General features: G+C 47.1%; 1 protein-coding gene across 5 annotated transcripts in view; it reads right to left on the reverse strand.

The window, feature by feature from the left end:
* Nucleotides 1–9,456, reverse strand: part of Tcp11l1 (t-complex 11 like 1) — a 36,320-nt gene extending 26,864 nt beyond the window's left edge. For 2 of the 5 annotated variants that reach the window (XM_041678862.1, XM_041678858.1), the window contains exons 1-2: nucleotides 9,180–9,456; nucleotides 2,314–2,500 (exon numbers count right to left, since the gene is read on the reverse strand). In XM_041678862.1, the coding sequence (XP_041534796.1) occupies nucleotides 2,314–2,476 (163 nt within the window). In that variant the 5' untranslated portion in view covers nucleotides 2,477–2,500; nucleotides 9,180–9,456. Of the gene's footprint in view, nucleotides 1–2,313; nucleotides 2,501–8,399; nucleotides 8,424–9,179 lie in introns of those variants that run through there. The other 3 variants (XM_041678859.1, XM_041678860.1, XM_041678861.1) reach the window with 3 other exon arrangements.
* Between the last annotated feature and the right edge of the window lie 4,157 nt (nucleotides 9,457–13,613).

The following is a 13,613-nucleotide window of genomic DNA, read 5'->3' on the forward strand; positions in this document are numbered from 1 at the left end:
CGCAGCTCCTTACAACAAGACAGGGTTTCTCTGTATACTCCTGGCTGTCCTGGAACACATTCTGTAGACCAGTCTGGCCTTGAACTGAGAGATCTGCCTGCCTTTGACTCCCGAGTCCTGGGATTAGAGGCATGTGGCACCACTGCCTCACACAAACATAGATTTTAAAAATGATTTTTAGGGGCTGGAGAGATGGCTCAGTGGTTAAGAGTACTGACTGCTCTTCCAGAGGACCAGGGTTCAATTCCCAGCACCCACATGGCAGCTCACAACTGTCTGAAGATCCAGTTGCAGGGGATCTGATACCTTCAAACCAATAAACAATAAAAAAATATTTTTAAAAAAAACTAATTAAAAATGATTTTTAAAAGAACTGTATGTATCTATATGAATGTGAGCACTGGTACCCAAAGAAGGGTAAAAAAACAAAATTGGATTCCCTAACAGCTGTGAATGACCCAACCTGGGTCTTTTTTTTTTTTTTTCTTTTAACAGCTTCTGGCTCCCTAAATACTCTTGCCTTAGACATAACCACTTGTATTTTCAAATAATGTAGCCTAATACTAACCTCACATTAATTTAGAGCCATGCCATCATTGACAGAATGCTAAGAAGCAAGTCTGTCCTTCACAGAATAACTGAAAAGATAAACCAAAACCCCTTCTTTATTAGAAACCACGTGTGCAGTCTATGTCTCATTAGTCAGTTTTTTGCTGCTGTAGGGAGTACTGGATAAACCAATCCCTTAAGAGAGAGCTGTTGAGTGTGGTAGCTTACACCTGCAATCCCAGCACTCAGAGGCTGAGGTCATTAGGCCACATGAGTCTGAGGCCAACTCCAAAGTGAGTTTCAGGGAAGCCTCATCTGCAGAGTGAGACCTTAACTCACATACATACACACACATACGTAGGGCATTCATACACACATACATATGTACGCAGTGCATTCATACATACATACGTACGAACGTACATACATACATCACACATAAAAGCTGAGAGCCAAGCACGGTAGTACAAGTCTGTAACCAGCACTTTGGAAATGGAGACAGGAGGATCAAGGTTATCCTTAGCTACAGAGAGAATCTGAGTCCAGCCTGGGCTATGTGAGTCTGGATCTCAAACATCTGGGTTGGGGGTTGACATACAGTTTGGTAGTTCCAGCCCCGATCTAGGAGATCCATCCTGCACATGATGGCAGCCAAAGGAGGATGAAGAAGTGGTTGGGCCCCAAAAGTCCCTCGCAGGGCAGTTCCCAGAGGCCCTCCCTCTAAAGTTTCTCCTCACAGTGTCACAGCTGGACCCCAGCTTTTAACACAGGGGCTATGGAGAGCATTTCAGACTCAGGACACAGCATCGACACTACAGCACTCAGCCCCCGTTAGAACTGCAGCAGATGACATCACACTGGTAGAGGGACAACCTCAGACCTTACTGAGCACTTAGTCGTGCGTCTAAGCACTATCTGTAATGCCTTACAGGAACTTGGCTGATGTTCACCACTGCCCTAGGAGACAGAGTGCCTCAAGATGAACACAGAACCACCTTCCTACCTTCCTACTGACAGGAACTCATGCACGCACACCAATGTGGGCTACTTTCATCAGACTATGTGACCATAAACTAAGAAAACAGGCCCACTTGTAGGTATAAGAACACTCTGTTGACTGATAAATTATTCAGGAATGGCTTTAATTATTTTGGAAACATACCTCAAAATCCCCAAATCTGTGTCCTTCCTCCCAGTCTGCAGAACAACTTGGTTTACACCTCGATAACATCAGCACCAACATTCTTAGACTATGACACTCCTTCTTAAGATCTGCATTTCTGGATTCGCTTCAAAAGGTTTACGGGTTCTTAAGAAAAGACCTGAGCCGGGCAACTATTGGCTACTCCTTTCATCTAGGAGGCTGACTCCCTGCTGGGGCAAACTGCATCCCCCTCTGCCTGTGGCGACCAAGCCCTGGGGAATGAACTTAGGGTGTGGCCAAGCACTAGTTTTCTCTCCTTCAACCCTGTAAGCACAGTCCTGGCTTGGAGGAGCCTCAGACTTTGCATTCCTTTAATCGAAGCTGTAGTTTCCCTCTATCCCCGTTTCTCAGACTACGAAAGAGAAAACGGAATGCCACTGAGGCTGGAGAGAGACAGGAACATTCTGCTACTATTATAAAACTTGAACTTCTCATGCGATTGCAAACCCACAAGGAGCTAGGCTGCTAATTATTGGTGGTCTTGTCACACTAGGAGAGCTTAGTTCGGAGCCACAGGCACAAACAGCACACAGAGCTTCCAGTCCAAGCCCTCTGCTTACAGTGAGGTCTCCCCACTCTCTGGGGACTAGGTGCGTCCGACTTTACTTCTTTCTGCAAGGCTTCATCAGAATGTTCCAGAGCACCTCCCAGGCCTTGCTCAGAGTCACTCGGCTTCGACTCTCCTGCTTTGTTTCTGTGGGACTTGTCGAGGTTTTCAGACATCCTCGGTGAGGTCTATTCGCTGCCCTAGGAAAGAAAGACGATGAGCCAAATGGGTTCAGACCATATCACTAGCCGAATGAGCAAACCCTTTCATTTATATTCTATCTCGGTGATAAAGACACTTAACCATCGACACCTGGAAGGCTTCGAGAAGAGCTGGAGTATTTGTACCCCACTCCTGAATACCATGTCACAAGGAGGAAGGGGGCTTACACCGACAGAAGACTTACACTGCCTGCTTCGGGTCCATCAAAGGGAGTGGTGATTCCATCTTAAGTCTGTATTCAGAGACAGTGTTTCCATACATAGTCTCTACTGACCTTTAGCTCTCTACCTCACCCAGTCTGGCCTTGAACTCATGACCTTCCTGCCTCCAATTCATAGATGCTGGAACTACAGACGTGTACCACCATACCCACCTGAAACTAACACTCTTTACCTTCATGGCTAGGAGCTAACAGGAAAAGCCCTTGGAAAGCTGGCCTGGTTGTGCACTCTTGTAATCCCAGCACTTGGGAGGTGAAGGACAGAGCAACTTCAGGACCAGGGTCACTTAAGTAAAAACGAACAGCACCAAAATGCAACTCATTGGAAACAATGCTTCTGGCCACTTTCAATACTGTGCTGAGGAGATGGATGGCTTCTAGTCTTTGTGTGAAAAAAAGACCTGGGAATGGGGGTGGAGGAGATGGCTCAGTAGGTAAGGTGCTTGTTATAAAAGCTTGAGGACCTGAATTCAGATCCTTAGAACCCACTGAAGCCAGGCACACAAACATGCCTGTAAGATACTCAAGAGTTGATCTCTCTGGCTTCCATGCACAGGGGAGTACTCACGCACAACCCTTCCCCTAGATTCTAAAAGAATAACTGGGAGAGACAGGCAGATCTCTGAGTTTGAGTTCAGCCTCATCTTTATAGTAAGAGTTCTAGAACAGCCCAAGCTACATGATGAGACCCTGTCTCAAAAACTAAACAAATCAGATAATAAATAAATAAAAGGGAGTGACAAGTAATACTTTCTAGACTCTATAAAGTATTTAAGAGAAATGCCTGGGACATATATATGCATATATATATATATATACACAAACATACATATATATGGGGTGTATATGTGTGTATATATGTGTGTGTGTGTGTGTGTGTGTGTGTGTTTCCAGAGAGGGTTTCTCTGTGTAACAGTTCTGATTGTCCTGGAACTAACTCTGTAGATCAGGCTGACCTCAAACTCAGAGATCTGTCTGGCTCTGCCTCCCAAGTGCTGGGATTAAAGATGTGCACCACCACTGCCTGGCATGTATTTTTAAATAGTTGCTAATCATCAGAAAGTGCATATGAGTACAGCAGGAAGCACCAGCAATAACAATAAATGTGACTGGGTTTCCATTGAATCAGCTGCTGAGAAGAACAGGAATATTACCTGACACTCCAGTCTGGACCAGTCAATAAAGGCATTTTTCAAAGGAGTTATTTTATGTGTGTGAGTGGTTTTGCCTGCATGTGTGCCTGTGCACTGCATGTGTACCTGATGTCCAAGTTGGCTGGAAGGTAATAGACCCCTAAAACTAGAGTTACAGATGGTTGTAAGACAACAGGTGGGGGCCAGGTGGTGGCGGCGTACACCTTTAATCCCAGCACTCAAGAGGCAGATCTCTGCGAGTTGGAGGCCAACCTGGTCTACAAGAGCTAGCTAGTTCCAGGACAGCTAGAACTATTACACCGAGAAACTCTGTTTTGAAACACCAAAAAAAAAAAAAAAAAAAAAAAAAAGACAACAGGTGGATGCTGAGAATCAAACCTTCAACATCTGGAAGAGCAGTCAGGGCTCATAACTGCTGAGCCAGTTCTCCAGCCCAAGATTTGTTTATTTTTGTTTTATGTGTATGAGGATGTATGAGGGTTTGCCTGCACATATGTGGACTATGTGTGTGTAGTGCTCACAGGAACCAGAAGAGGGCATCAGATCCCCTGGTTGTGAGCTACCTAATATGTGTGCTGGGAGCTGATCCTGAGTCCTCTGTGAAAGCAGCCAGTGTTCCTGACGGCTGAGCCATCTCTCCAGCTCCATAAAGGAGGAACCTTTTAATTACATTAAAGTTTCTTAAGTCCTCCCCACCCTTCTCTATTCTTAGGACATTTCTAGTTAAGAAAGACAACATTTACAACATTGAAAGTAATTATATCCAGAAAATGACAAACTATTGTCATAAAAACTAATTCAGTCAAATTGCACACTTGGAAGGTAATCGAGAATCTAAAGAAATGTTGGCTGTTTTAAGGAGATTTTGGCATACTTTTCTTCAGCAATTAGAGAGAGAAGAATCGCTTGGTTCAATTATCTAAAATCTCAAGAGACTTCTATTACATAGAATAAAGTTACTGGAATTGAAATTTTCAGGCCTGTTGTGATGGCCAGTCTCAATTGTCAACATGGTGGTATGTAGCTTCTTCACCTTGGAAAGGACTGTGGTGGTATTTTGTTTATGATCTAACAAATAAAGCTTGCCTGAAGATCAGAGTGCAGAGCTAGCCACACTAGCTAGCCACAGAGGCCAAGCAGTAGTGGCATACACCTTTAATCCCAGGACTCAAGAGACAGAAGCAGATGGATCTCTGTTAGTTCAAGGCCACCCTGGGCTACAAAAAATTGATCCAGCCAGGAGGTGGTGGTGCACGCCTTTAATCCCAGCACTCGGGAGGCAGAGGCAGGCGGATCTCTGTGAGTTTGAGGCCAGCCTGGTCTACAAGAGCTAGTTCCAGGACAGGAAACAAAAAAAAACTACAGAGAAACCCTGTCTCAAAAAATAAAAAAATAAAAAAAAAATTGATCCAGTCTAAAAAGAAACAGAGCTCACACAAGGGTGATCCAGCACTTGGGATTTCATGCCTTTAATTCCAGCACTAGTGGATACAGGAGTGATATGGCTGGGTGGAGAGAGGAATATAAGATGGGAGGAGACAGGAGCTCAGTGCAGTCAGTCTGAATCAGTCTGAGGAAGCAGTCAATCTGAGGATGCAGTCTGAGGAGAGAGTCTGAAAACAGGACCGCCCCTTGGGTCTGAGCATCGGTAGAGGCAAGAACTCTCTAGTGGCTGCTCTGCTTCTCTGATCCTTCAGCTTTCACCCTCTGATGCCAACTCTGAGTTTTTATTATTAAGACCAAAGAGAATTCATGCTACAAAAGACACTGTTGTGTATGATGTTTTGCTTTTTTTTTTTTTTTTTTTTTTTTTTTGTAGACTGTCCTGGAACTAGCTCTTGTAGACCAGACTGGCCTCGAACTCACAGAGAGCTGCTTGCTTCTGCTTCCCAAGTGCTCGGATTAAGGGCGTGCATCACCACCACCTGGCTGATATTTTACTCTTTTGGCTTTTTGGGAGGCCTGCCATCTGGTTCACACACGGAGGTTTATTCTTAGGAATGCCCAGCCTCAGCTTGACTTGTTTCTGGCCAGTTTGTCTTAGATTGTCACACTACCTTTTGCCTCTTTCTCTGTCTCTGTATTCCTTACTTTACTTCTTTCTCTGTGGCTTGCTGTGTAGCTGGGTGGCTGACCCCTGGTGTCTTCTCCTTGGCCTCCCATAGCTCCTGTTTATCCTCTCTGCCTCCTAACCCTGACTATCCTTGCTCCTGCCTCACTACTGGCCATTCAGCTCTTTATTGGGACCAGCAGGTGTTTTAGAAAGGTAAAGAATCACACCTTCACAGAGTTAAACAAATGCAGCATAAACAAAAGACACAGGAGCTGGAGAGATGGCTCAGTGGTTAAGAGCATTACTTGTTCTTCCAAAGGTCCTGAATTCAAATCCCAGCAACCACATGGTGGCTCACAACCATCTGTAATGAGGTCTGGTGCCCTCTTCTGGCCTGCAGACAGAATATTGTATACATAATAAGTAAATAAATATAAAAAAAATAAATAAATAAACAAAAGACACATACTTTAAATAATTTTCCCCAACAGGACCTTCTATGAGAACTGTCTAGATCAGGCTGGCTCACGGGAATGCCTGTGAGAGATCAATTATGCTGAGATGGGGAGCCTCTCTGGCATGTGGACAGCACCATTTCCTGAGCTGGGTTCTGCTCTAACAAAAGGAGAGGGGACTGTACACAAGCATTTGCTGCTGTGTTTCTTGACAGAGAATGTGATGTGACCAGTGCCTCATGCTTCAGCTGCAGGGACTTCCGCTAAATGGCAGACAATAGCCCTGGACTGTGAGCCAAAATAAGTGCCGAAGTAGCTTTTGTTATCTTTTTGTTGATTCGTTTATTTATTTTTGGAGGCAGGGTCTCACAAGCCTGGCTGGCCTGCAACTCTATAGAGAGAACAGGCTGTCACCTCACAGAGATCTGCCTGCCTTTCCTCTCAATGGCTGGGATTAAGGGCTACCACCATGTCTAGTGGCTTCTCACCTTTCTAATCCATGGCCCCCTCCCCTTTGGAGAAAGGGTCTTAAGCCACATAGAAAGTTACTAAGTTAACTAAATTGGTCCTGAACTCGGATAGCTCTACCTGCCCTTACTCCTAAGTTCTGGGATAAATGCGTGTTCCACCACATCTGGCCTTACTCCTGAGTTCTGGGACAAAGGCATGTACCACCACACCTGCCCAATCTTTCCTTCCAAAACTCATCTCTTCACGGTCCTAAATCCTACTAGAGTTTGGAAGTGCAACAGACCCAATGTACAACATCACCTACAGATTTCATAAGAAACAAAAACACACCTAACGTACCCTCTTCACATGCGAAGGAGCTACCCAGACGATGTTATTCACTTAAAACGCCCACACCTAAGGATATCAGGTTCCTAAAAGCTACAGCTGCCTCCTGTCAGATCTGCCAAAAGTCAGATCCCAGGACCAAATATCGTAGCTTCCCTTTTCCTACCCACCAGGCAAGGGGCTCCCTTCCGGGAACTGACTGGCAGCTGGATTTTACTCATATGCCCACAGTCAGGAAGATTAAATATCTCCTGGTTGCCCCCTTTTCATTTCACCCTTTGAACTCATGTATGGGCGGCCGATCCTAACCCCCGGCTTCTCATCGGGGACCTCTCCCCTTCCTGACCACCTGCTCACTCCCCTCCTTTTCCACTTACGTTCACTACTGTGGGACTTCACAGATCACTCACTGCCTCAACCATGTGCTAATATATGTCCACCGCCGGTTAAAATAGGAGATAAGGTATTACTCTCACCCCCAGGCCAGCGCCCTTCACCTCTTTCCCCTAAATGGCAGGGCCCTTTCAGAGTAATTCTTTTCACTCCCACAGCTGCCAAGCTTGAGGGAATTCCTCATTGGATTCACCTGTCACATCTTAAACCGTTTATCTCCACAGCTCAAGATAATCCTTCATACACGGTAACTCAGACGGGACCTTGTTCTCTTAAGTTCCAAAGGACATCGGGTTCAGCCTCCTCTACTCCAGTCTAAGGAAGACAATGGTCCCATCCGTCGCTGTGTTAACACACCCACCCTTCTTAAAATTCTCAAATAACCAATCAGCTGTCGTTACAGGTACCATCATCAAATACGGAGTCAAGGACTCAGGTGGTAAGCAGATTCTCGACAAGGTTCTTTGACATAGCAGGTCAGCCGCTGACTGCAGCAGTGGCCCCTGAAATGTTAAGGAATATACGGCTAAAATCTATTTCTTTTAAGACACTTTCTTTAAGCTCCAGGATGCCAGCCCAACCCATCTAAACAAATCAAATACAAGCGGATCATTAATGGAATAAGTATCATTTAATTTTTTATCATTCTTAACCCCGGACATCCTAAAACTCCCTCACCCCAGATCTTCTCTCCCCCCCCCCTTTTAATTTTTTTCCTTCTACTAATGCAACTTTTGCCTTCCAGCATCTTAATGATGACCCAGCTACTCAGAAAAAGCCAGACAGATTTCTTCAATCAGCCACCTCAGACGACAGCCAAGACTTCAAATGCCAGCGGTATAATCAGCCATCCCAGACACCAGCGACCTCAGACTCCAGCGACCTCAAACGCCAGTGGGACATCGCCAGAATAATCGGACATTCCCTGGATTCCCCGACGCCCAAAGCCAGCAGGAAGCAGCCATGAGAGACCGGACTACGCCCCCATTCCCTACCCTTTAAGGTCCCCCAATTTTTTTTAATCAAACCAAAAGGGTGAAATGTTGTTCCTTTGCGGAACTACAGCTCCCAGCATTCTCCTGGACTACGGACATATTCCCAGAAGCCTTTGTATTCCTCGTTAAAAAGCGAGGGTCCTACGACCCCGGCCTCTCTCTTCTCTCTTTTTTTCTCTTCTTCCCCGCCTCCCCCGTCGTCGTGTTCACACACCTTTTACCTGCCTGTTACCCCTCCCCATTAAAAGTGCACCCACGTGGGACCGCCACGTGTCTGTGTCTTCTTCCTCGCGTAATGTCTTTACCCTCTAACCCACAGATAAGAAAGCCAGCCAGAAATTAAGAACAACAACCGGCGCGGAAACCGCGTCCACATTCCGTTATAAACAACTGTTTAGGCGGGCGAGGGAGCGGCAGAGGCGCGGCGGGAGGACGGCATGGAGGGTGGGCCTCCACCCGCCCCTGTCTCCTCCTCGTCTCCACCCGGCATCCCCGGAACCCGACCGGCCGGGAGAGGCCAAGAAACGCCGGTGCTTTTGCCTCGCGCCCCCCGGGCTGGCCCGCTGGACCGCGCGGCCGCCCCACTCACCTGCCGAGGCGTCGGCGATCTCCCTGCGGTCGCTCCCGCTGCGAATCCCGCGGGCTGGCGCCGCGAAGGGGCGGGAGCGATGCGCGGCGGCCGGGCGCCTGGGCCGTGACCCTCCGGTCCCGAATGCCTGGCTCGTCGGGCTGCCGGCAGTCCTCTCAGCCCCGCTGCGGGGGGCAGCCGCCACGGTGACCGGTCCTCAGTGCCTGGCTGTGCACAGGAGGCGGGTGTGAGCCGGGACGCGCCTGCCCAGCGTAGGGCGCCGCCATGTTCCTGTACGGCATCACTGCCGCTGTCACGAAGGGGCTCTGGGTGGCTCGGAGCTGAGCCGCACCGTGTTTTTGTGTGGAAATGAACCAGCGCAGGGTGTGGAGCGGGGTCTGGTGTGGGCCGAGGGCCGCGGGGAAGGGCGGCTCGAAGTCGCTCACGCCGCACAGGGAGGCGCCATGTTGCCGTACTGGAAGGCTGAGGCGCGCCGCCTGAGGAGCGGGAGAAAAGTGGAGCGGGGGCGCGCAGTTAGTCAAGGGAAGCGAAAGGTAAAGGCGCCTGAGAAGCCACCTTCCTTGCCAGGACTTTGAAAGTTGAGTTTTTTATCATCTACTCCAACTTCACTCCCTTGCCCTCATATTGGCACCACCACCCTCGCCCGCATACTTAATTGTGTCTCAATGACACAGACGCCGTTTGGATTCCGAGCCGAGTGTGTGTAGGTGACCGAGGCTTCAGCTGAGGCGATGAAAGTGGGGGTGGGATGAGGGGGTAGGCATTGCGGTTCCCTAGCTCCGCTGGGTCTGTTCATAAACTAGATGAGCGCTCAGAGCAGTTGCGTTCCTAAAAGGAAGATCATTTCCTCTAAACAGCACGTCAGGACAAGCCCACTTGGAGTTCATCTCCTTAGGTCCATGAAGTGGGGGCCCGTCCTGATCATTGCTGCACCAAGAAAACTACCTCCCACACACCTTCAACCCTGTAGCGCTAAAATACCAGACTAACTACACCAACAAATATTTTGTTATCGGCCTCGATCTTAAATAATAAGACATGTGACTTAACTGTTTTTAATGCTTTATAACAGCTCGTAAATTATGCAGTTCTTAAAGCAGAGCTGCAAGTCCTCTACCTGTAGCCTATAAAATGTGGGTTTATTTAAATAACTAGGACAAATGGGATCAATGCTTTCAAACTCCGTTAAAGCCCATGTAATTATTACTAAGATATTTAAGCCTAGGTATAGTGCAGTGTAGCGCTCTCAAACCATTTACCAGGAGGCACATTGTTTTTCTGTTATAACAGCTGGGCTTGCTGCTCCTCCGGAGGGCCAGAGCTGGGTGCACATGGTGTGTGGCTCACAACTGCATGTAATGTAACTCCAGCTCCAGGAGATCCCATGCGTTTTCATCTCAGCGTACGAGCATGCATGTGCCTGCGCACATACAAAAGCACACATAAATAAAAATCTTTAAAAACGGCGCTAGTGAGATAGCTCAGTGGGTAAAGTGGCCTGACACCAAGCCTGTTGCTTTTTTTTTTTTCCATCATAATTTCTGGGACCCACAAGGAAGGACACAGCAGAGGTCTGGAAGTTGTCCCCTGACCTCCTCTTATGGGCTTCGACCCTTGAGAATGGGCTCACACGCACACTAACTGTAAATACCAAACAAGCAGTCCTGCGAAGCTGAGGGGGAGATGGCTCCGCAAGCATTTGACAAGCAAGCCTGGCAGTCGGAGCTGACTCCCAGAACCTACATCAAGGCCGAAAGAGCCTTCACAGCGTTGTTGCTTGACCTCCACGTGAGCCGTGGCTGGTGTGTTCACACACAGTGTGCCCACACCGATTAAAAATCTCAGATGATTCACTTTAGGAGGATACAGCTAAAGAAAGATAGTCAACTAATTGAACATTCAGTTCTTGTAATAGGTCTTTCTTGGTAGGACTTTCTTTTGGGACCTCCAGCCCCCACATAAGGACACGGAGACTTATTAATTATGAAAACTTGGCCTTTAACTTAGGCTTGTTTCCAACTAGACCTGTTTTTATTAATCTGCATTCTGCCACGTGACTTTTTACCTCTCCTCTGTTCTGTATGTCTGACTCCCTTCTTGTCACACTGGCATCTCTCGAGCACCTAGAATCATCCCGAGTTTCTCTCTCTGTTTGGAAGTCCTGCCTAACTTCTCCTGCCTAGCTATTGGCCATTCATCTCTTTATTAAACCAATAAGGTGCCTTAGGCAGACAAGGTAAAACAGCAACACATCTTTACAGTTTGCTCAAATATTCTGCAACAAGTTCTCCTATCTGAATTCAGACTAATGTGCCCATACCTAGTTGGTGAGATTTGTTTTTTAAATGTATTTTATTTTTAATTTCATTTTACATTCCAAACAAAGTTCTCTCTCCTACCCCACCTCCTGCCCCTTACTCATCCCATCCCCTATCAACTCCTCCCGACAGGTAAGGGCTCCTATGGGGAGTCAGCACAGTTTGGCACATTAAGATGGGGTAGGACCATGCCCCTCCCCTCTGCATTAAGTCTGAGCATGGCATCCCCTCATAGGGAATGGGTTCTAACAAGCTCGCTCTTGCGTTTCCATGAGCTTGGTTCAGCTGTCTCTGGAGATCATGATCTCGATCTCTCTCATTCATGTATTCCTTCCTCCCTCTCTGACTGGATTTCCAGAGCTCGGCCTGGTGTGTGGTTTTGTCTCTGCTCCATCAGTTACTGGAAGAAGGTTCTAGCTTCTCTGGAGCTGTGGACTGTAGTCTGGGTACCCTTTGCTTTATATCTAATATCCACATATGACTGAGTATATACTGGGTCTTTCTGGGTCTGGTTACCTCACTCAGGATGGTTTTTAGTTCCATCCAAATTCCATCCAGCCTGAAAGTTTCATAATATCATTGCTTTTGTTTCTTTTGTTTTTTGAGAGACCTCTCACTATGTAGCTGTTGGCTGGCCTGGGACCCCCTATGTAGACCAGGCTAGTCTTAAATTCACAGAGATCCACTCGCCTCTGCCTCCCAAGAGCTGAGATTAAAGGCTTGTCGACCAACAGGAGCAGAAATTCCAAAACTGTGTCATCTGAAAACTATACAGGTGACGCCGGCAAGAAGAATGAAACATTTCCCAGGTGATTCCACCACGCAGCCAGAGGAACGCAGAAATACCCTGAGAGACATCTGCCTTCCTTGAAGAAAGTTTCTCCAACAAAGTGTCCCTTGGAAAGGATAAGACGATACCAAAACCATTCCATTCTAATTTGGGATGATTCACCTGTAACCTCTTAATACTGAAAATGTTCCTTAAAGCACTATAAACATTCACACATGTGCCAATCTGACCTTTGGCAGTAAGAACTGGAAACTCAAACTAACCTTGAGATAAAGGGAGTTCAATGACAGGCTGCGGTCTGGAAGGAGAAAGGGACCAGCTGTCTTGCGGGTAAGTTGCTACAGTCAGCCCCCTGCAGGATCTCTCTACCTGCTCCCTGTTTCTGTCTTGGTGCTGCTCCCTTGTGACTTAGATTTGCCTGGGTAGAATTTGGCCAGTCAGGATGACTTTTGCATAAAGCCTGTCTCCTGTCTCTACAGGAGGCTGCCTTTGGATGAGGCACTTGGCCTCAGTCTCCTCTGCTGAGTAGAGGCCAAGCTCACAGTCACCTAAGCATTGAGCACACACATGGGGATAGGCCCTGTAGAAGGCTTCGTGGCTGAATGACTGAGAGCACCTAGTTGACAGTAAGGACGGTTCTAGTAAGCCAGCGAAGTTCCCCGAGAGTCGCACTGGCCCTAGGGCTTGAAGTTTATGATGTCTTTAGAAAATGATGATTTACTGATGTTTTTCTGTAGGTTTAGTGGCTGCACATGAATCTACTGATATTTTAATTATCGTCTGTGGCCCCTTGGGCCCACAGCACCCTAATAGCCACCCAGGCCATGGCCTGGAGGGTCTTCCAGTCCTGCAGCCTGGCTCTGCCTCAGTCTTGATATGTAGGTTAAAACCAAGTCTCTGTTGTTCTATTTACCAACAAAGACTTAGAAATCAAGTGTGGGGTGAAAATCTGCTAGATCAGAGAGGCTTGATTTTATTTAATTAACACAAACACAAACTCGGGGTTCAGTGTGACTATCCCTTAAAATATCCTTTTCCTTATTAAAGATTTATTTTATGTACATGAGTGCTCTATCTGCATGTACGACTTTGTGCCAGAATCTGGCATCAGATCCCACTAGAGAGGTTTATGAGCCACCAGGTGGTTGATGGCAATTGAACTCAAGACCTCTGGAAGCAGTCAGTGCTCTTAACTACTAAGACATCTCACCAGCCCCCAAATAGCCTATTCTTGGACCAGCTGGTTCAATGGCAAAGGTGATTGCTGCCGAATCTGATAGCCTGAATCTGACCCCAGGCTCACATGATGGAAGAAAACTCCTCTTC

The sequence above is a fragment of the Microtus oregoni genome, unplaced genomic scaffold (assembly GCF_018167655.1).
Source record: "Microtus oregoni isolate MIOR12 unplaced genomic scaffold, Mior012 000031F_ref0000149, whole genome shotgun sequence".
Classification (NCBI taxonomy): Eukaryota; Metazoa; Chordata; class Mammalia; order Rodentia; family Cricetidae; genus Microtus; species Microtus oregoni.